At 36.5% G+C, this 24,402-nt stretch overlaps 1 protein-coding gene across 4 annotated transcripts in view; it reads left to right on the top strand.

Moving 5' to 3' along the window:
* The first annotated feature begins 1,903 nt into the window (after positions 1-1,903).
* Positions 1,904-24,402, top strand: part of LOC141405867 (uncharacterized) — a 37,726-nt gene continuing 15,227 nt past the window's right edge. Inside the window, exons 1-2 of one of the 4 annotated variants that reach the window (XM_073990707.1) lie at positions 1,904-2,091; positions 11,467-11,718. In XM_073990707.1, the coding sequence (XP_073846808.1) occupies positions 11,486-11,718 (233 nt within the window). In that variant the 5' untranslated portion in view covers positions 1,904-2,091; positions 11,467-11,485. Of the gene's footprint in view, positions 2,117-11,466; positions 11,719-17,240; positions 17,834-24,402 lie in introns of those variants that run through there. The other 3 variants (XM_073990706.1, XM_073990708.1, XM_073990709.1) reach the window with 3 other exon arrangements.

Here is a 24,402-nt window from a genome sequence, read left to right as displayed (position 1 = left end):
ATTGTGAATAAATACGAACGCGGTGCTTCAAACGATGTTTATAAGATCGTCATGGAATGTTGGATCTCTGCGTATGAGCCCGAAACAAAACAACAATCGACCGTGGCGGTCTTTGAAGATGAGCCAAATGCAAACAAAATTTGATCATGGTAGAAGCACTTCGAAGCAAATGGTCGCCTGTTTTATCGGCTTAACTGACCATGTTGCTATATTACTGCTTGAGGAACGTAGAACGTTTATTTCTGAGTGGTACACTACAATCTGTTTGACTGAAGCCTCTTGAGAAATTCTGAAAACGAACAAGAGAAGACGAATCATTGTGCATCACGACAATAGGTCTGTACGATAACCCAAAAATGTTTACAAATTCGTAGAAATTTTTACTGAATGCTGTTCGATAAAAAATTGTCCAGGAAAATAGTGCGATTTGAGAGAGACTTTTTGACGGTTTTTTGACTGAGAACTTGCAAATTTTTGCTAGGAAAAATTTGTCCCGTAAAATTTTGTATCTTTTGCCAGCTGACTTTAAATTAGCTGTTCAATGTAAACAACTTGAAATGTTAAATAAGAAAGAAAATTTCACAATTGTTCTCTTTTCAAGTTTCACCAAACGAATGGCGTCTCTTTATTCAATATCTTTTCTCTGCACATGATTTCTTAAATCTACTAATACATGGTTGTGTTTTATATACATGGTTGTATTTTTGTGTACTTGTGTATTTTTTTTTAGATTCTGAAGCGATGTGGATAGGATTACTGCTTTAAATAAGTAAAATGTAATTTTAAAATTTATGTTTTTGTTCCATTTGGTTTAAAATATCAAAAGAAACAAAAACTATTTTCGGAAACAGCTGACTTTCTTGCAAGTTCGTACAAAATGTTTTTCGATAACGTTCTGCAATTTTTCTTGCTTGATAGAGTAAAATTCACTGAGAGATGTTGCTGGAACTTGCTGAGTAATTATTGCTGGAAAGTTATCGTAGAGACCTACATAGCCCTTACACATCGAGATCCAATGACTTCATTTGATTCCAGCATATCAAGAACAAAAGGGGTGGTCAACGATTTTCGTAGTCAGAAGATTCTGTAAAAGCGTTCAAAAACCATGTTTTGGAGGTGTCTCAATCGGAGTGGAAAAAGTGATTCAACAATTGGTTTCAGCGCATGAAAAGGTGTAAACAAGTTGGAGACTACTTAGGAAAACATTGTTAGGCCAGAAAGTTATCGAACAGCCCTTGTATGAAGATGACAACTTAAATCCATTGGATTTATTTCACGTAAATGCAGTGAAACGGCGTTTGCACTAGAGCTTTTTGCAGGGATAATCTTCTTTATGAGGATTTATTTGACGTTTGCGCCATGAAATTGACATTTGAAACCCAGTAGGATTATTAAATCAGGTTAAGTGCGAACGGGGTATGAAATTGATCATTTAATTCCACTAGGTTTTTAAATCCAGTACAATGCAAACGTACTATAAGAAAATAAAGTCTTAGGGATATTATTATATTTGTTCTTTTACTATCTGATGGATTTCAAAACGAAAAATAAACCAATTTGGAGGCACAAAAAATATAAATTTTACATTGAAAGTTAATGTTAAGAAGCTCCTCCTTGAAATTCAATTATCACTTCTTACTTTAAGTTACCGGAACGCTATAAATCTGTTCGGTAAATCCGAACTATAACAAAAGAAGATTTATAATAATGGGGGTTAGTCTTTATTCATCAATGGTCCGTCTTGACGAATCTTTCTACTGGGTTACTTACCATATGTATCTGAATATGTATAGCAGTGTGTAGCCTCCTGCTGTGAGAGTATCTTTGAATTGCATTAATACAACGACAACGGCATGAAAGAAGAAGAGTGACACCTTGTATTTTGTTGAACAAGCAGCGAAACAAAACAAATCAGTTTGATCAGAGACTACAAAGAGAGTGGAGTGTTACTGAGCAATTGCTTTGTGTTTATAAATTGAAAAGAAACATTGAAATAAGTTTTTTTTGTTATTTTTTGCAAAATCGAATAGAAAACAAAGTTAATAATAAAAAAATAATACATTAAAGCGACGCATATAATAAATTTTGGAAGTAAACAAAAAATCTAATTTTATTGGTAGGCTAAATTAGAAATCAAAAACAAATATTTGTTCAAATGCTCTTGTTGTTGTATAAAATATACATATATTTACTACTAGGCTGCAAGATAAAATTTGTTTTCATAAACAAATTCTAGAACATAACATACAAAATAACACTGTCGATAAAAAATAAATATACTACCAAGTGATTTTTAAAAGGAGACGTACCTGTTATCTTCTTTGTATACAAAATGAAATAGTATTTTTCAAAGCATTTGTCTGTAGTGAACATATCGGCAAAGCACGGACCAACTTTAGGCACGTTCTGTCCGTTGTGTATTGTGACGGCAGTTATGCTTAATTTGTAAAATTGTCTTTAATTATTAGTCAATTTATTTTGTTTGTTGTTTTTAGTTTTGTATTTATTTACCAGAAGTCATTGAAACCGGCTTTAAAAAATTTGCACTATTTCAATTATTTTGTTTTTCTGCTGTATACACTTCAATTGCTATAGAAATTTGCTCTAATATCTATTCTCGTTTTTGTGTGGCCACAGTAGCGACAGCAGGCCTCCAATTTTCAAGTCACTGATCTATTTGAACTTTATTTTGCAAGATAAGGTGGCGGCGGCAGGCGATACGTCTATACCGGTATAGTCTAGTATTGAAGTGTATTATTGATTGTGACAAAGAAAAACGTAAATTTTTTCAAGTTTATTAAACAAATTCTCAGTACATTATAAACATTTTTAAGCGAAATTATTTCAATTACTCACTTATTGTTTTTTGTTTCAAGTTTTAAGGAAGTGAAAAAGTAAGAAATGTGAAATAGAGTCCAATAACCGATTATAAATTATTTGCGAAACATATGGATTGGCTTGGTATAAGTTATAGGATATCGCATGAACAATTAGTTGAATTCATAATCGCTTAAACTACGGAACTGTACAATAGGAGAAAGGCTTAGAAATATTGTAGGAGGTTTACATTAGAGGTTTTCCTGGTTTATCCTCCTCTATAAGGATTTATTTCTTTAACTAACACTTCCTAACAAAAGGTGTGTTCGTTTACTCAACAATTTGTACACAATTAAAGGTTAAAAAACTTTAAAAATGTGAATTTGCAATTGAAATACTAATAAAATAATAGAAAATAAAAAGGCCTGCGTACATAGCTGCCTTGCCTGCTTACCTTGCTTACTTCTGATAAAAGAATAAAAAAGAAAAGGGCAACCCAGTTCGAAATTTCCTCGGCCTTCTTTATTCTTTTATTTTTATTATGTCAAAAATGAAGCAGGAAAGCAAGTCAATCAAGGCCTGCGTACATAAGCCGCTCGGCTTTCTTGCTTAATTCATTTCTGGTAAAGAAATAAAGAAATGTCAGAACCACATTTCAATTAGGTCGAACTTGGTCTTTGGTCTTTTACCAGAAATGAATTAAGCAAGAAAGCCGAGCGGCTTATGTACGCAGGCCTTCAGGCAGAGCAGCTTATGTACGCAGACCTTAAAGGCCTGGGTGCTGCCTCGTTGCCTGGCTTCATTGCCTTGCTTCATTTTTGACATAATAAAAATAAAAGAATAAAGGAGAAAGGGGCAATCTAGTTCGAAATTGGCTCGGCCTTCTTTATTCTTTTATTTTTATTATGTCAGAAATGAAACAAGGCAATGAATCCAGGCAACGAGCTTGTAAAGGCCTAGGTACATAAGCTGCCTTGCCTACTTGCCTTGCTTGCTTCTGATAAAAGAATAAAAAAGAAAAGGGCAACCCAGTTCGAAAGTTATTAAACAAATTCTCAGTACATTATAAACATTTTTAAGCGAAATTATTTCAATTACTCACTTATTGTTTTTTGTTTCAAGTTTTAAGGAAGTGAAAAAGTAAGAAATGTGAAATAGAGTCCAATAACCGATTATAAATTATTTGCGAAACATATGGATTGGCTTGGTATAAGTTATAGGATATCGCATGAACAATTAGTTGAATTCATAATCGCTTAAACTACGGAACTGTACAATAGGAGAAAGGCTTAGAAATATTGTAGGAGGTTTACATTAGAGGTTTTCCTGGTTTATCCTCCTCTATAAGGATTTATTTCTTTAACTAACACTTCCTAACAAAAGGTGTGTTCGTTTACTCAACAATTTGTACACAATTAAAGGTTAAAAAACTTTAAAAATGTGAATTTGCAATTGAAATACTAATAAAATAATAGAAAATAAAAAGGCCTGCGTACATAGCTGCCTTGCCTGCTTACCTTGCTTACTTCTGATAAAAGAATAAAAAAGAAAAGGGCAACCCAGTTCGAAATTTCCTCGGCCTTCTTTATTCTTTTATTTTTATTATGTCAAAAATGAAGCAGGAAAGCAAGTCAATCAAGGCCTGCGTACATAAGCCGCTCGGCTTTCTTGCTTAATTCATTTCTGGTAAAGAAATAAAGAAATGTCAGAACCACATTTCAATTAGGTCGAACTTGGTCTTTGGTCTTTTACCAGAAATGAATTAAGCAAGAAAGCCGAGCGGCTTATGTACGCAGGCCTTCAGGCAGAGCAGCTTATGTACGCAGACCTTAAAGGCCTGGGTGCTGCCTCGTTGCCTGGCTTCATTGCCTTGCTTCATTTTTGACATAATAAAAATAAAAGAATAAAGGAGAAAGGGGCAATCTAGTTCGAAATTGGCTCGGCCTTCTTTATTCTTTTATTTTTATTATGTCAGAAATGAAACAAGGCAATGAATCCAGGCAACGAGCTTGTAAAGGCCTAGGTACATAAGCTGCCTTGCCTACTTGCCTTGCTTGCTTCTGATAAAAGAATAAAAAAGAAAAGGGCAACCCAGTTCGAAAGTTGCTCGGCCTTCTTTATTCTTTTATTTTTTGTTATGTCAGAAATGAAGCAGGAAAGCAAGGCAATCAGGCGAGGCAGCTCATGTATCCAGGCCTTAAGGTGTTAACAGAATGAAATACACCGTTTTTAAAACGCTCAGTTTCATGTAAAAGATTAAAGGCCAAGTACTACCTAATTCTTTTGAATTAGGTAGTACTTGGCCTTTAAGGCCTGGGTACATAAGCTGCCCCGCCTGATTGCCTTGCTTTCCTGCTTAATTTCTGACATAATACAAATAAAAGAATAAAGAAGGCCGACAAAATTTCGAACTGGGTAGCCCTTTTCTTTTTTATTCTTTTATCAGAAGCAAGCATGGCAGCATATGTACGCAGGCCTTTAGGCTTTAACATGAAACTGAGCGTGAAAAAGCGGTGTATTTCATTTAAGGGTTAGGTATACAATCTGCCTCGCCTTCATGCTTTGCTTGCTTCTGATAAAAGAATAAAGAAGTAAAGGGCAGCACAGTTCGAAATTTGCTCGGCCTTCTTTAATCATTTATTTTTATTATGTCAGTAATGAAGCAGGAAAGCAAGGCAAGCAGGCGAGGCAGCTTATGTACCCTGGCCTGTAGACTCCAAGAGTAACGGTCTCGGTGCATAAGCGGCTGGCATTCTTGCTTAAGTTGAGGTATAAGACTAAAAAGGCAAAGGGCAACATAGATCGGGTTTGACTCGGCCGTTCTTTATTCTTAAGTAAAGGCCTCGACACATAAGAAGCATGGCATTCTTTCTTAAGTCATATCTGGTAAATGACTAAAGACCAAGTTCGACCTAATAAAGATTTCAGAATCACATTTGAATTAGGTCGAGCTTCGTCTTTAGTCATTTACCAGATATGACTTAAGTAAGGATGCCATGCCTCTTATGTGTCGATGCCTTAATAATGCCATGTCTTTTATTTACCAAGGCCTTAAGTTTGCCGAAATTCGCTTGAAAATCTTGTTTAATTTTGGTATATAGCAAGTGGTTGCAGCTGGGTTGATGTCCCGGAAAATATTCCCAGCAATTTTCTAGCCGAGAATCTGGGTTCTCTGAATCGGTGATCCGATTTCCCATGGTTCAGAAAAGTACGTTGATCAGAGGTTTTAAAGTCGGGGTTTCTGTTATCCGTGACAATGATAGGAATGTGGTCTGAGCCAAGCGAATTTACAGGGTGCCGGGACACTGCATTTATCAGATGAGGTGCCAAGATGGTGATGTCTGGCGAGCTGTTGCAATCTCCTCTTATTCTTTTAGGTGCGTTTTCGTTCACCGTGTAAAATGTGAAGCTAATAATTTGCTCGCAATAGATCTGTATTGGACATACTGGTGTATGCGCAAGGCACGTCTTCCTTTTCCGCCTCTTGTACGATCCATCCGCGAAGCCCTTGCAATCTACCTATAGGTGACGGTGAGCTTTGTTTCTTGGATCCCGGCGATCATGATGCTTCACCGACTCATAAAGTCTACAATTTAGCTGTTTTTGTTGCGGAGACCGTTGCTACTGAATTGCAGGAATGATGAATTTCCGGCGTGCTGAAGAATTGGGGAGACTGCGAGGGTGTATCGTATTCTGACAACGAAGATGAATCTAATGACAAAGTTGGAGACACGCTGGGAGATAATCTGGCGCAGTAACAATCAAAGTAACACCTATAGCAATAGTCCTGGAGACGGGTAAAACAGATGCACCCATGACCATTACCGCTGTTTCTTTTTATCCCGGCACGGACCAAAAGAGTTCGGAGTAGGCATTCCGCCATATACTCGTATTGCCGCTACAATGGTGAAAACGTATTCGTGGAAAATGGTTGTTTTTTGCTGTTCTTAGGTTCTGCCTATCGTGTAGAAAGGTGGGTGTTGTCATCGGCAAAGAAAATCGGGTGGGTCCGCATGCATTAAATTTCAGCAAAATTCTAATAATATCGCACGATTTAATTTCTGGTTGCTAAAAGTTTTCCACTGAACTGTTCGGATATGTCCTTTACTATTTTAACTGCAGATCGAATATCAGTTAATGTCATGGTGGTAAGTCGTCTGAACTTTATTGTGATACCAAAGTCAGTTTTAGTACTGTAGATACCTTGGAGACCTCAGACACTGAGGAATCTTCGATTGCGTTTTATTGAATAGCCATTTAATTTAATAATAACCACATGTTCAATGTAAACAAAAATGTCCAAGAATTTTGATAATTTTTAATCTGGACGCAGCAGACATGTACGTATGAATGTTTGTAGACCGCGAGAAGTACTTTTTTGAGTCATATACAAACACTTGACTTGTTGTTGTTGATAATAGCTGTGTTCCAGAACCTGCAAAATAGTACTATGTAGTACTATTTTTAAAATTTTTTGATAAAATGCGTTCCCGTACTACAAAAATTGGCAAAATGTTCTATTCTCTTTAAACAAAAATGGCTCGGAATGGCTTTCTCTTCTACTATTTTCTACTACACAAATTTGGGTGTGTAGAAAGTTGTAAATTCGTCAAACAATATATTTGACATTTGTTGAGAGGAAAAAATAATAATTGGAGAAATAATTTGACTACAAAATAATCAAATTCTGTATTTAACAACGAAATAACACTTCAAGGCAATTACAGATGCAGTGATAACTACAATCCGCGGTGTTACGTATTAAAACTCGCAGGAATTTGTCATTAATTAACAGTTTTTTTCAATTCAATTCAATCAAGGTTTTTCAACTTTAAAAAGTTTTGTGGCGAATGTTTTATAATACGAAATCTTCCACAACTGCAGCATCCACAAGCCGGGTCTAAAACTAGCGTACATTAATATCGATACGTGAAATACAAAAATACGTAATCATTAACGTGACCCTTCGAGGTTTGGACATTTTAGGAAAATGTGTATCTGAAGTACCACTGTCATTTGCTTTTGCAACAGCAAGATCCGAAATGTTGTCCAGACTTATTCTTAACTTTCAGCAGAAATGTCGCTTCTAATGGCCTAGAGATATGTCCTGTGTAGACGCTTCCTATAGAGCAATATTGTAAGAAGTTTTTAAATCTCGTATGATCTTTGACGTGTGCAAGATGGTGATGTAAATTCAGGAATTGTAGAAGAACCTATCGTTGTTCCATCTCGTACCGACTGGAATGTCTGTTTGCAAGGAAACGCAACATGGTGTTCGCTATAGAGCCAAATGTGTCATTATCAAGTTAAATGTATTTTAAATTTTCTTTAAATACCTCATATTTTGTTTCACAATGTAATTGCATTATATAAATCAGATGAACATCATCATACATTTAGCAAAGAAACGCAGGTTTTCATAAAAATATTTTTTTTTTATTTTAAATAAAAAAGGAAAAGCTTGACCAGCAGAATGCCGTTTGCAAACATTGGGTTTTGCTGAAAATTAGTCGTTTCTGAGGCCATTGATGATTTAACACTAAATTTCGATCTCTTGCCTGGAGAGATTTTAATCTTAAAATTTCGTACTACATACAGCTGTATAAGCGATCAGAGGAATGCGTAAAATCGGTGTTGGTTCCTGTAGTTAATTTGCAAGTGTCCTTTCATGTTAAACAATTAAAATAAAACAAATTCTTAAAAATTTATCTTTGTTATGTTTTTGCATGACGTCTGCCATTTTTTATATGACACATTTAAATATTTTTCACAGTTTTTTCGTTCCCATACTTTTTGAAAATATATCTGCTCTGAGGGCAATTTTGACAGTTTGCTCTTTTACTACTTTTGCCATTAGAAAAGTACTGGAACAAAGCTATTGTTGCGATAAAATATTTACGTATTGAAAATGAAGGGTGTGACAGTTGTGTACAAATCAATTTGTTAAACAGCAAATTTGTTAATAATTTGTTGTATCTCCATCGTTGTATGTATACAAGGATGTAACGAAAATAGAATGTCCCAGATTGTGTTTAAATAACCGGTTTTTGTTAGCCAATACCGCATTTCATACAAACTTTTAAACTCAAAATGGCCCAATTTAGTGGAATGGACATTACGCATTAACAAAAAAAGTTTTGAAGGTTTTACAAATTTTCCGAAGGTACTCCTGTGGCCCTTTTTACAGAACCCTTTCTTTCAGAAAGGGCCTATAGGAGCATCCTTTCTTTCAGAAAATGTCTCTAGGAGCATCTTTTCTTTCAGAAAGTGTATCTAGGAGCACCCTTTCTTTCAGAAAAGGTCTATAGAAACACCCTTTCTTTTAAAAAGGGTCTATAGAAGCACCCTTTCTTTCATAAAGGGCCTATGGAAGTACCCTTTCCTTCAGTAAGGGTCTACAGAAGCACCCTTTCCTTCAGAAAGGGTCTATATAAGGACCCTTGCGTTCAGAAAGTGCATTCAGAAGCACCCTTTCCTTTAGAAAGGGTCTATATAAGCACCCTTTCGTTCAGATAGGGTCTATAAAAGCACCCTCTCTTTCAGAATGGGTATATAGAAACACTCTTTCTTTCAGAAAGGGTCTATAGAAGCGCGCCTTTTTTCTTTCAAAAAGCATCTATAGAAGCATTTTAGAAAGGGTCTATAGAAGCGCGCCTTTTTGCTTTCAGAAATCATCATTTCAGAAAGGGTCTATAGAAGCACCCTTTCTTTCAGAAGCGCCCCTTCTTTCAGAAAGGGTCTATAGAAGCATTTCAGAAAGGGTCTTTAGAAGCATTTCAGAAAGGCACCCTTTCTGAAATGAAAGGGTCTATAGAAGCATTTCAGAAAGGCACACTTTTTTCAGAAAAGGTCTATAGAAGCACCCTTTCTTTTAGAAAGGGTCTATAGAAGCACCATTTCTTTCAGAAAAGGTCTATAGAAGCACCATTTCTTTCAGAGAGGGTCTATAGAAGCACCCTTTCACTCAGAAAGGGTCTTTGGAAGCACCCTTTCTTTCAGAAAAGGTCTATAGAAGCACCCTTTCTTTCAGAAAGGGACTATAGAAGCGCCCTTTTTTCAGAAAGGGTCTATAGAAGCATTTCAGAAAAGGTCTATAGAAGCATTTCAGAAAGGGTCTATAGAAGCATTTCAGAAAAGGTCTATAGAAGCATTTCAGAAAGGGTCTATAAAGCACTCTTTTTTCAGAAAGGGTCTGTAGCAGCATCCTTTCTTTCAGAAAGTGTCTATAGAAGCATTTCAGAAAGGGTCTATAGAAGCACCCTTTCTTTCAGAAAGGGTCTATAGAAGCACCCTTTCTTTCAGAAAGGGTCTATAGAAGCACCCTTTCTTTCAGAAAGGGTCTATAGAAGCACCCTTTCTTTCAGAAAGGGTCTATAGAAGCACCCTTTCTTTCAGAAAGGGTCTATAGAAGCACCCTTTCTTTCAGAAAGGGTCTATAGAAGCACCCTTTCTTTCAGAAAGGGTCTATAGAAGCATTTCAGAAAGGCACCCTTTCTTTCAGAAAGGGTCTAAAGAAGCATTTCAGAAAGGCACCCTTTTTTCAGAAAAGGTCTATAGAAGCACCCTTTTTTCAGAAAGGGTCTATAGAAGCACCCTTTCTTTCAGAAAAGGTCTATAGAAGCACCCTTTCTTTCAGAAAAGGTCTATAGAAGCACCATTTCTTTCAGAGAGGGTCTATAGAAGCACCCTTTCATTCAGAAAGGGACTATAGAAGCGCACCTTCTTTCAGAAAGGGTCTTTGGAAGCACCCTTTCTTTCAGAAAAGGTCTAAAAAGGTTCTGAAAAAAGGGTCTATAGAAGCACCCTTTCATTCAGAAAATGTCTATAGAAGCGCCCCTTCTTTCAGAAAGGGTCTATAGAATCATTTCAGAAAAGGTCTATAGAAGCATTTCAGAAATGTTCTATAAAAGCACACTTTTTTCAGAAAAGGTCTATAGAAGCACCCTTTCTTTCGGAAAGGGTCTATAGAATCACATTTTCTTTAAGAAAGGGTCTATATAGAAGCATCCTTTCTTTCAGAAAGGTCTATAGTAGGAGCATCCTTTCTTTCAGAAAATGTCTCTAGGAGCATCCTTTCTTTCAGAAAGTGTCTCTAGGGGCACCCTTTCTTTCAGAAAGGGTCTATAGAAATACCCTCTCTTTCAGAAAGAGTCTACAGAAATCTGCTGCGCTATATGCCGGTCGGTCTTGTCTGGTGTTTAGATTTCCAATAACATTGTAAATCTTCTAAGATAAGAACTCTATGTTTTACTGTAAATTAAGAAGTTCACAAGGTTTATAAATTGTTATTGTTTTTTTCTGCTCTTCCAATTTCATCTTCTTTTGATAAAGAAAACAAAAATATAAACATAAACATTTTTTTTACAACCGGTTACTGTTGATGACTCTCCGACCACTGAGTGACTCTGTTGTCTGAATCGAGCTTTATCAGTTCGTTACAAAGAATGAATGAAATATCAACCTTGACCTTGGCTGAGGTTAATATACTTTTGTGCCAAGAATACTTGATTAATTTACGCATTATCTAGGTGTTATTTGTACAACAACAACGATAGCAAGAACAACAATAACAAATATTTTTTGAAACAAAGAAGAATTTTTGTTATTTTACAATAATTGAATTGTAACGTTTATTCGTTTTTATTACAGTTTTAGCCTTCACACCGCCATGGACACATTCCGCTACTTTTGGTCTGGACAAACAGCTACCAGAGATGCCAATAATTCACATACATCATCTTCAGCGCCAATGACAATGGGTTATCATCATGAATCTCGTAATAGCACCCTGGGATCATCGAGTGGATTGAGGGATGATTTGAATATAAATCAAAAATCCTATAACATAGAGAATGCAAAGGATATTAAGCCCAAGGATGCTGATAAATATTTTTATATATTGTAAGTCGAAATTTCAAAGTTATTTATATATAATTTACGGTATTTTATTTGGAAATTTATGAAATATCTTTATTTATTAAGAGTGTTGGCGTTTTTTTATTTGGGATGAGGACTTGTATTTTGTTTTTCAAAATAGTCAGGCTTAATCCCATAGTCGTTGTTTTAATATTTTATTAAAACAATTTTAATTTATTAGTGAAAAAAAAACGCCAACACTCTTAATTGTGAGACCGGGCACCGTCGAAATGTTATTTATTGCTGTAGTATGCAATACCAACAAATTAGTTGTGTTTTTTCGTTGCGAATCGACGAACGCATAGCAGTGGGAAAGATTTGGTTTTGTTTGCAAGTGAAGTTGCTCGACTTTAGGTAGTTCCAAAGAAATTCTCGATCAGAGTGTTTCTTTGCGCACGTATCTATTTGAGCGAGCAATTGTCACTTGGGTATAAAAAGTTTCTTGTTGAAAAACATATAGTCTTCCCTGCCTTACCCCTTGGTAAACATATCTTTATTTATGTTAAATTTAGTTATTAAAAGGAATGAGAAGTTGCCTATTTTAGAGTCTATAGCGAATAATTATTATTATATTTATTTATTTTATTATATTGTTAGTGAATATGATATTTGTTTCAAATGACACCTTGTTTCGAGGTGAACTCATTCACAGTAAAGCCGAAAACACATCCCACGTTTCAGTAAAGTTGGGCGCCATTTCTGATAAAAAATAAAGAAAAATTCGATATATGTATGTTGCCCTTAAGGCCTGGGTACATAAGCTGCCTCACCTGCTTGCCGTGCTTGTTTCTGATAAAAGAATAAAAAAGAAAAGGGCAACCCAGTTCGAAATTTGCTCGGCCTTCTTTATTCTTTTATTTTTGTTATGTCAAAAATGAAGCAGGAAGGCAAGGCAGCTTATGTACGCAGGCCTTTACTCGTTTATTCTTTTATCAGAAACTAGCAAAGTTCCCGCTACTTTGTATGCGGAAAGGATATACAAAACAAATAAACAAAATGTAGTATGGAAATGGTGAACACTGAAATATTTGTTGTACACATTTTTTGAGATGTTTTTATTAAGCGCTTTCTATCCTCAAGATGTAAAAACCTTCTTGTAAAAAATTGTCGCCTAGGTCTACCTTTCCAAATACACTTACTAAAACGTCCCTAATAATTTTTTTGGAAAGATAGAAACCGCGTTCACATAAAACCATTGGTACAATGCAAGACCAAACCCAGGACCTCATCTCAAATTTTACATCTTTAGCCCTACTTTTTCGCCAAACACCTATGGCATTACATGTGTAATCATAATTTTCATAACCATTCTGATCTAGTCCCAACAGTGATCGTCATAACGAATTACAGAACACTGGATTTACAAGTTCATCCAATATCTGTGCCCCAATGTATTAGTATTATTTAGTATTATTTAGTACATCTAAAACACTAATTGTATATTACTCTTTAGAACTTTTCGAACATTAATTCTAGCTTTATTCCTACACCCAAGACCAATTTTAGTACTATTTAGTACTTTTCGTAGCTTTATAGTTGGTATTTCCAATACAATTTCAGCCCACAGCGACCTTCATACCAAATTTCAGAATTTGTACGTATTTCAAAACACTCCTAATAATATCGTTTATGCAATACTAAAATAGTACCAAATTTAGATCTTTTCGTACATCTGGGTATAACCTTCACACAATTACCTCCTTATATCAACTCTATATACCAGCCGCTATTCCCATTTCCAGTTCTATCTGTTCCCCAAACCAATACTTGTACTATTTTGTACTTTATATATAAATACATAAGTACGAACTTCAGCAACCTCCTCCTAATATTTCAAAATTCCCTTTACACAATAACAAATTATACTAAATCCCGTACCATTTAGTACTTTTCGTATATTTTTGGTACGTATTTTGGTATTGGGTACCACCGTGGTGCAATGGTATACAACCCCGCCATGCACGCAGAAGGTCGTGGGTTCGATTCCCCGGCCTGGCAACATCAAAATTTTCAACGGTGGCAAAATACTGAGTATTTCAGCCATGTAAAACTTCTCTATAAAGTGGTGTCGTAAGACACGCCGTTCGGACTCGGCGATAAACAGTAGGTCCCATATCATTGAGCTAATATGAATCGGGGTGCACTCATTGATATGAGAGAAGTCTCCCCTGTCCCGTCTGGGATGTTTGTGGAACAATTATATTTTTTAAATCTGACATTATTACCAAATAATAACAGTAATTTTAATTCCAAATCTCAGGAATCCAGATCTATCCGTTCGTCCAATACCAAATTGTACCAAACATAGTACAATTTAATACTCTTTGTACCCACAAGTCTACCTAATTCCACATTTCGAGCGCTACCCGTTCACCCAAATCCAAATTGTACCAAATTTAGTGCCATTTAGTAATTTTCGTAAACATAAGTACGAATCCTTCACTTCCACAGTAATCTTAATCCCAGTTTTCAGGATTTCAGCGCAATACGTTCACACAAATCCAACTTGTACCAAATTTAGTACCATTTAGTACTTTTCCACTCCACACTTTAACATTAATGTTAATTCCATATCTCAGGATTCCTGCTCTATCCGTTAACCCAAATCCAAATTGTACCCAATTTTGTACTTTTCGTACCATTAAAGTCGAATTTCTAACACTTCCTCAATCGTACACTCCAACAGTAATTTAATTCCAAATTTCAAGATTCTAGCTCTATCCGTTCGACCAAATCCAAATTGTACAAAATTGAGTACCATTTAGTACTTTTCGAACCCACAAGTATCAATTTGCAAAACTTCCTCAATCCCACAACCCAACTGTAATCCTTATTCCAAATTTCAGGATTGCAGCTCTAGCCGTTCGCTCAAATCCATTTACCATTTAAATAAGGTCAAGGTTTAAAAGTTTAAATAAGGTCAAACCCCAATAAACGAACCATAAAAATACAAAAAAATGAAAATAAAAATTTCTTCGGAAAAAAAAAAAATTTTTTCAACATTTTTTAAAAAAAAAATTAAGTTTTTTCCAAAATTGAAAAAATACTCCTTGGGTTTTTAAAAAGCTTTTATAACTCTTTTAAAAACTTATATATTAAAAAAATACATTTGTGTGAAAAAAAACTATAAATTATGTATATGGAAAACGGTATGGAAAAACCGGTAAGGAAAGGATGAAAGTCGGGCGGTGCCGACTATATAATACCCTACACCACTGGGAATATGTAAAATATATATGGGAGCTAAATCCAAATCAGAACAGATTTCGATATAATTTTTCACATTTGTTTGTAGACCAAATTCCGTCACATAGTCCAAATTTCATCAAAATTGGACATATATAGCGTGTTTCGTGCATCAAATACCTCAAATCTGCCTAATATATATATGGGAGCTATATCCAAATCTGAACCGATTTCGATATAATTTGCAAAAATTGCAAACATTCCAAATTTTATTGAAATCGCACATTTATAGCGCGTTTCGTGCATCAAATACCTAAAATCGGCCGATAATATATATGGGAGCTATATCCAAATCTGAACCCATTTCTATACTAGGCTTAATTTCGTCGCACATTCCAAATTTTATTGAAATCGGACATATATAGCGTCTTTCGTGCACCAAATGCCTTAAATCGGGCGAAGATATATATGGGGGCTTTATCTAAATCTGAACCGATTTTTACCAAAATAAATAGCGTTCATCCTTTGGCCAAAAAAACTATCTTCCAAAGTTTTCATGTGAATCGGACAATAAATGCAACCTGTACTTTGTTTACAAAAATACATGAACAGACAGACGGACAGACAGAAGAAAAGACGGACATGCATAAATCGACTCAGAAAGTGATTCCCTAAAAGGACCCAGCAAAAATACTCATTACAAATTGGCCTACTTTCTCATTATTTTAACACGGGCATGTCATAGGGAGTAAGTTCTTATTTTTTGGGCACTAAAAAAGTAGATAAATAAGTAGCTACTCCCTGGTTACTTCAAGTCGTAACTACTTATTTAAGTACTTATTTATTTACTTTTAAGTGCACAAAGATAAGTACTTACTCCCTATGACATGCCCGTGTTAAAATAATGAGAAAGTAGGCCAATTTGTAATGAGCATTTTTGCTGGGGAACTATGAGTATATCTCGTTTCCTTTTGCATGTTACAGACTAATGCACTAAGACATTATACCGCTTACCACAAGGTGGTGTAGGGTATAAATACACATTTTACCCATGTAATTTCAAAAAATTTAAACAAGTGTTAAACGAACGGAGCGTGACGTGTACCAAAGTATATATGGACTGAAAGAGGATACTCTCGGACATCATTCTGTGAAAACGGACTTTGTTCCAAACTGTTTCCTAAAAGTTCTTGTCCAATAAACTGGGAATTTCACTAAAATGTAGTACCTAAGGAAAAAATAAAATACCTGACGTCGTGTAAACGCTACAATAATTTATTAAAACTACTCTTACCCCCAGTTTTTGTAACTTATTTTTGTTCGTTCGTCTATATTCGTAATAATTTAGGCATTCATAGCTCAGACCCCAGATGACATACACATCTAATTTTTCGTATACCCGTTCCATATATCTTTAAGGATTCCTCATTTAAAAATCAGCGCTCTACATTTGCGCTAAAGTGAGTAAATCGATCTACAAAATTTGACAATTCGTGTGAGAAGAATAAAAAATGTTACAAAAACTGGGGGTTAAAGGCAACAATCCTACCTACCTAACAAAAGAACAACGAACACAATTGCTTCGTTCCAGTACTTTTTTAATGATGAAAGTGTCAAAAGAGCAAACTGTTGAAAATGAGTTCCACATACACATTTTTCCAAAATGTACGGGAACGGAAAAATGGCAGAAACGTCATAAAAACTGAAGCAAATGTCAAAGTCGATGTATCAGCCAATCCGAAGCCGGCAAACATGTTGCACATTTTGCTCGCCCAAATTTGTCGTGTAAAAAGTTTCTAAAGAGAAAGCTATTAAGCGCCATTTTTGTTCAAAGAGAAGTGAACATTTTGCAACTTTTTTGGTGTACGGGAACGCATTTTGGGCAAAAATGTGCAAAATGTGTAAAAACTTTTTGGAACGTAGCTAATAATGTCAGTTATAGTTTTTGAGAAATAGCTGTTTCTTTAGGAGCACGCCACGCCCACACCTTCCAATATTTTGATCTAATGTTTTGCTTTTATGTTTATGTTTTATGTTTACTATCGAATCCCATACAGAAAATAACAACCGGTGACAAAAAAATGGGGGTTTTGGGCATGCAAATCGATTTCTGAACAACTGTGCGTCGTACACTAAGGGCATCCGTTGTGTTTACTTTGCAGAGAGTTCGAAAATCTTTTGTTATTTTATTTATTTTTTATTATTTTCTTAGAATATCTTCACAAATCTAAGGTAGCTGCATATTACTGGGAACTGTAATTCGAAACAAAAAACATTACCACCAAACAATTAGTAAGACTCTCTACTGTACATGTGTTCCATTTGGCCAGCTGAATACCAACTTTGTATCTTTATGATTGTTTGTATCTGTAGCAGTGGCATGACCCATAACTCTATATGCTAGACGTTCATACTTCCAGTTTTCATTGAAACAACAGCTGCAGATGTTATCGCCTAGTTGTTAGCGGAAGTAACGATTAGAATTTGTTTGGTGCGGAGATTTTGTGTACTAACAAAGAAGAGAGCAAAACAAACAGTTCTCTTTTTCTATTTTCCAATAACAATAACATTTGTTATTGAAACGTGATTTTTGAAACATTGGCGCAAGCGTTCCATTGCAAATGAAATCATGAAGTGATAACCGAAAACAACAACTACTGTCCGTTCTCGTGAAGGTTACGGTGTTACCTACATAACTTATCTCCTCCTCTATGGTTTAGAACGCAATGAAATACCGGTTTCAATAAGAAACAAATTGGTTGCTACTAAAAAAATAAATAATAATGTTTTTTCTGAAAAGAGAGGGGAATAACAGAATTAAGTTAATTACAATACCGTCAATAATAACATTACCAAAGCGTTTGTCGTCATGCATTTGACTCCATCGATTTAACGCTTATTGGCCTGTATCCGTGTGAGTTCTAAAAAAACATTATTTTGATTAAACCTTAAGTATTATCAAGTTTTTGTTGTTACCAACGTGTTTATCTGATGTTCGTTTTAATGGATTTGCACATAGTATAGATGTATAGACAGTGGTTTTTACTGTAGTTTTACTGGACATTGATTTTATATCTGTAAAATATAGTATCCTCCAAAAAAGCTATTTACAGACATTAGGCACTTTCCAGGAAGTATTCGATAATCTCAACCGAGATAATCTACAGAACATTTGTCCGATAAGCCGAACTAAGAAAATATTTCCATTGCTCTCTATTTGTTGCTTTATTTCTCCAATTTGGAATACCATGTTTTTCGATCTCGTCTTTATATGCCTTTTTAGCGGGTTCATCATTGCTCATTGGGTGACACCTTGCACACTGAATGCCCGCAAAATACTCCTCAGCGTAATGTTTGGCGACATTTCCTGAGTATCTTAGCCATGTAAAAATTCTCTACAAGTGGTGTCTTGGGACCTGCCGTTCGGATTCGGCGATAAAAAATAGGTCCCATAATATCATTGAGCTAATACGAATCGGGGTGCACTCAGTGATATGAGAGAAGTCTCCCTTGTCCCTTCTGGGATGTTTGTGGAGCAATTATTATCATAGCTCATTATTACGACATGGCCTAGCCAACGCAATCGCTGTGTCTCGATACGTTCAACTATGCTGACTGGCGTTGTAGTCAAAAGACTGGCCAACACCAGATAAAATCCGCAAAAAACTATGCTGATGTCGTTGTATAGCCGATACAGCTCGTGGTTCATACGACGATATACACCGTCAACGTAGATTGTCCCGAAGATCTTTGGAAGAATGCCTTATCTACTTCCGCAGTACCCATGCCTCGGAACCACATATTAGCACGTGTAGTATCAGTGATTTTGAAAGTGTTATTTTTGTTTGGCTTTGTTTTTAAACTGCTTACTTAGGCCAAAGTAGCATCTGTTATCCAGTACGAGTACGTTTGAATGAAATCCGTTTCAGACAACTTGGAGTTGTTTTAGCCATGTCCGTCCGTCTGTCTGTCTGGCTGGCTGGAGCGCACGATAACTCTCGAACGGACCAGCCGATTCGGTCCAAAATTTGGCTTTTGTAATATTTTGTCCAAACTTAGTTTAAGTTCGAAGATAGGTTATATCGATTCAGTCCTTTCGGTACCACCCCCACAAAAGTTCGAAAATGTTCGGAAGCTTTGTGCGCACGATTACTCTTAAAGGGAGTGACCGATTTGATCTATACTTTGTACATCGTAAAACGCAGACATAGATGAGGTTCCAATATGGACTCAATCGGTCCACTCGTTCGGGTACCTCCCACACAAAATTTCGGAATAGTTAAGTTTAGGACCTCTCGAATCGCTTTGATTTGTGTTGCAACAACTTGTGTTCACCGCCCCAATACGATGGTACAATCTTCATCAGGGCCAAGTCCATACAGCCTGAGAAAAATAGCATGAAAGTTTCAAAAAACCCCTATGACACCGTGTGTGTGTTCCGAAAATTTGTGCGCATTATAATACTTGAAGGCAGTAACTGATTTGTTCCATACTTTGCACATCGTGAAATTTGTACCAGATGAGGTTCCAATATGAACTCAAAAATCCACTACTTCGGGTACATCCTACACAATATTTCAGAAAAGTTAAGTTTATGACCTACTCTCGCATCGCTTCGATTTTTATTCTAGCCACATGTATTCACTGCCTCCCATACGACGGTACAAAAAAAAAACTCCCACCTCGGACGGATTTGCCGATTCGGTTCAAAATTTGGCCTTCATAAAATTTTGTCCAAATTTAGTTTAAATTCGAAGATAATCTATATCGGTCCACTCCATCCGGTATCTTCCCCAAAAAAGTTCAACAATGTTCGAAAAATTGTGCGCACAGTAAGTTTTGAAGAGAGTGACCGATTTGGTCCATACTTTACACCAAAGCCGTTCTTTGGTATTGTTGAAGTTACGAAGTTTTTCAGTAATTCACACACACGACCCGAACGCAACGAAAGAGCACACACAAGAGAGCAAATGTTATGATTTGTTTTTGTTTTGCAGCATGCGTGCTTACAACCTTACTAACACACTGTCAAAAGTTGCCAATATGGAGAATTTTGTGTGCCATCTTCTTGGTCGGCAGTGCTTTACACATTCCAATACATCTACCAGATATACATCAGGTTCGAATATGGAGTCAATAGGTCAACTCCTTCGGGTACCACCCACACAAAATTTCGGATATGTTCACTTTAAACCCTGATCTCGAATCACTTGATTTTTATTAAAGCAACTTACATTCGCTGCCCCAATTACGACGGTAAAGGCTTTTCAAGGGCAAGTCTTGAGAAAACAGACCGAAAGGTGTAAAAAACCCTATGGCACCATATATAGTGGGTGAAGAGCACAATAACTCTCGAACTGATCAACCGTTTTGTCCAAAAATTGGCCTTCTTCATATTTTGTTCAAACTTAGTTTCAGTTCGAAGATGGACAATACCGGTCCACAACTTCCGGTACTTCCCCCCAATATCTAAAAAATTTCACTTAAGTGTTATGCACGATATCTCTTGAACGGGGCAACAAATTTGGCTTAAACTTTTGATCTCCTAATATTCCGTCCAGATTTAGTTTAACTTCTAAAATGGCCCATATCGATCTTCTCCTTAGGGTACCTCGCCCTCAAAAGTTCAACATTTGTGTCTATGTACAGTTTAGGGTCTGTCCGAAGATCCTTTGTAAATGTATACCGATGCTGTTCTTTATGGTCCTGTTTAAAGCGATATTATGTTTTCCGTGGACACGTCCATGCTTCCTGGCATACTAGTCCAAACGTTATACGATGACCCACTGAAATGACTGGTGGGCGCGATATCTATCGAAAAGATATGATTCCCAAAATAAGATCCACTTCCAAAATGGACTACGCCGATGCATTCCTTCAGGTACCTCCTCCACAACACTTTTGAACTTTAATCCTAATCTACATTTTTGTCAGCAAGTTCAAATGTCCAAAAAAGCCACAAAATTCTGAAAACTTTCAATTCACATAGGCTGAGGGTATAACTCTGTCGGCAAAGCCGACTGATACTTTTTTACTGTCGATCCATGATGTTAATATCGTCAGCATAAGCAAGTAACATATAGATGTCGGTATATATTGTGGCATTTCTTTTGACTTTTGCATCTCGTATAACCTTTTCCTGCAGGATGTTGAATACATCACACGAAAGACCGTCTCCTTGTCTGAAACTTCTTTTGGTACTGAACTGTTCGGAGAGGTTGTTTCCTATATTAACTGAGGACCGGCTATAAGTTAAAGTCGTTTTACAAAGCCGAATGAGCTCTGCGGAAATACCAAATTTAGACATGGCTTGGAATTCCTTTGAATGTAGGGGGCTGTCTACTCCACAAAAAAATATAATGTGTCGATCTGCCCTTTTGGGTCTTTTCTAGGATTTGCCACAATGAAAATATGTGTTCAATGATGGATTTGCCAGGTCTTAAGCAGGACAATCGGAAGAGTGATGCGAATACGATTAATATATTTGTTCACATAGCCAATCCTCTTCAAACTCCAACCTCATTCACTCGTCTACTTGAGACTTTGGTGTCTTCTGTTCGCGCAAACGAGGCTCTAGCGACCGATCATGGGCGGTATAACCCAAACTCGCTGCTTGGAAGAAATACCTGCAGCACTACCAAAAGTACTTGGGGATTAGGAACTACAAATATCTTCGTTGTTATGGCGGACAAGGCAGTAGGGATGGTAGCGGATGAGCTCATAAAGGTCAACGGTGGCGCCCACAGGCTTCCATAAATTTACGTTCGTTCGTGCTCTTCCTTGTGCTCCTGACGAATTTTGTCACCAAAAACAAGGAAGAAAGAACCGAAATTTTAATCTCCCAGGAGATCACAGGTAGAGGTAGGCAATTTTCGTGTTCGTGGCACTAGAAAACACGACACGTGTTTCCTAGTGCTATGAACACGACAATCGCCACCTCTATTCACAAACATATGGCAAATTCTTCCGCAACTGCGCCAAGTTCTACGTGTATGGGTGGGAGCTCTTCGTGGTCAGACAGTGTTTTAGAACCCTCTACAAATAAGGTAGAAGTCCTACGCTCCTCACGGAGTGAAGCGGAAAAGAAAAAGAAAGCAGCATTGATATTGCCTAATTATTTCGTTGAAACAACTATTTCGTTAGCACAATATCCCTAAAACTATTTTATATGCAATAGGGAGCAGACGTATGCCCCGAGAGTTAGAGCATACAGTCTTACATCCTTTCTTGTTGATGGAACACAGTCTGCTAGGTTCTAATCATCAGGTACGTGTTCTTCGTGCAAAGTGGTGCTAACTAGCTGATACATACACCTTATCAGAGTTCGGATGGTAATCCATCGGCTCCTGCTGCCTTATTATGGATCTTCGGTATCTTCTTCGTCTTCGCTACTATTGAATACCAACAGTTTGGAGAAATATTCTTTCCGTATCCTGAGTACACTATCTATATCAGTTGCCAAATTATATTGCTGATCTCTAAAGGAGGATTTGCCTGTTCCAAAGCCATCAGTTTGATGTTTCTCTCTTTGGTCGAATTTTCGGACTTCATTCTGGCTCCTGTACATTTCGAGTTTTTCCGCTTCAGCTTTTCCACTCCTCCCTTTTTCCTGCGGAAAAGACGTTTCTCTTCTCTCCTTTTCTCCCGATACCTATCTCGTGCGCTACGCATTGCTACTGATTGTGGAGCAGGCTTATATGCAGCATTTTTCTCATCGGTAGCAGTACGACACTCCTGTTCATACCATGGGTGCCTTGGTGGGGATATCTGGTAACCAAATATGAATTTCCGCCTGTTTGCATGGAGTGGGCAATTCTTTGCCACTGTGCTGACAAATTTTGTCGGCACGGGGAATGCTTTGATAAAGCAATTGGTCTAGTTGAGTGGAATATGCATGCAGTGACTACTTGTTGTAATTGCAGTTTACCGATGTCCAACTTCCGTGTTGTGTCTGTTCGTACTCTGTTTGCTACGTTTAATTGTGTACGTACCTTTACTGCAACAAGGTGGTGCTTCGAGTCTATGTTTACTCCTCGGAACGATCGTACTTCCAATCCGCCTAGAATTATTTATGTAGGATACAACGAAAGATTTTTTTCTTACGAAGGAGCCTCGTACAACTCCTCGCACAGAACAAAGTGGCGGAGGCATGCTCATATTCTCGGCCTTAGGAAGGCGGCAAAGTATCCCACCAATATAAGGGAGCGGATAGGCATCACCAATTGTCAAGGAATTGAGTTTTCTTCTATCAAGGCAGATACGGTTTTTACCCGGTTTTTTGTTTAATACCATATATACAGCTGTGTTCAAAATAATAGGAGTGCTCATTCACACCAAGGGAATGGTCGAATAAACATGGTTAAACTTACCCATTTTGGTTTATTTTGAATTTGTTTAACATTGTTGACATCCCAACAGTTAATTCATCAGCAGAAATGTGGTAATCTGTTTTAAATTATTTACTGTTTACACCAACATTATAAATCGCCTTCAAATTTGTTGTTCAAAAAAATAGGAGTGCGGAAGAAAAAGGACAATAAAAATATTTTTAGTTGAGTTTAAGATCAAAAGTGTCTATATTTTAGTTGACAGTAGTGAATCCAATAGATTTTATGAGATTTGATGGCTGTTGGAAAACAAAAGTTCTTTTGGAGGTAGCCTAAAAACAGGTGATTGTCCTTGCAGCGATTTGTTCCATAAATTGAGCACTTATTGGGTAACTCAATGGATTTTGTAGACAGAACTTTAGTGATTAGAGTTTTTTGATGCTCTGACTGTTATCTCGAACAATATATAATGATCAGTATCCCAGAAATTTGTGTATTTTGATCCTTGAGCCAAGTTAAAGCCGGTTTCCGTTACCTCTTTACGTAAGGATCGGTTAAAAAAAGCGAATCTATAAGGCATTAATTTCTCAATCAAGTGATGTTTTGAGGTCCTTAGCATCGTAACTGCACGCAGAATTCATTATATGGTTCATTTTTGAATAATTGGATGATTGGCACATATGAGACATTTTTCAAAACGCTTTGTTGAGAAGGAAACTTTAAAGACAAACTTTTGAAGTTGGCCTAAGAATATTTTTATTAGGTTTTGCATCGTATAATAAACAGTTTTCTAATGCAAATAACCTAAATGAAGTATTTTTGAGTGAAAAACGTAAGTTTATATTGAAAAATATATTACGGCGTATACCAACCTTAGTGCAATCCCAGCCTGCCTATCACTAAATGGTTCAAAGTACATTTCAACCGTTCACGTTTTAAACATTTTTTGAATAGAAGCGAAGCTGATTGCATATACAAGGTTAGCATCCTAAGGACTTTTAAATATTATTTGGTTAGGGCAATAAATTCCTTATAGATACGATTTTTTGGACGATCCTTGCCTTAAGGGCTAATGTAAACTGTCCTTAAACTTGGCTCAAGGATCGAAATACACAAATTTATGGGATACCAATCATTATATATTGTTAGAGATAAC

This window comes from Musca autumnalis, unplaced genomic scaffold (genome assembly GCF_047663935.1).
Source record: "Musca autumnalis isolate F117 unplaced genomic scaffold, ASM4766393v1 scaffold_5, whole genome shotgun sequence".
Taxonomy (NCBI): domain Eukaryota; kingdom Metazoa; phylum Arthropoda; class Insecta; order Diptera; family Muscidae; genus Musca; species Musca autumnalis.
The sequence above is the reverse complement of the archived record's forward strand: the minus strand, read 5'-3'. Positions and strand labels throughout refer to the sequence as shown.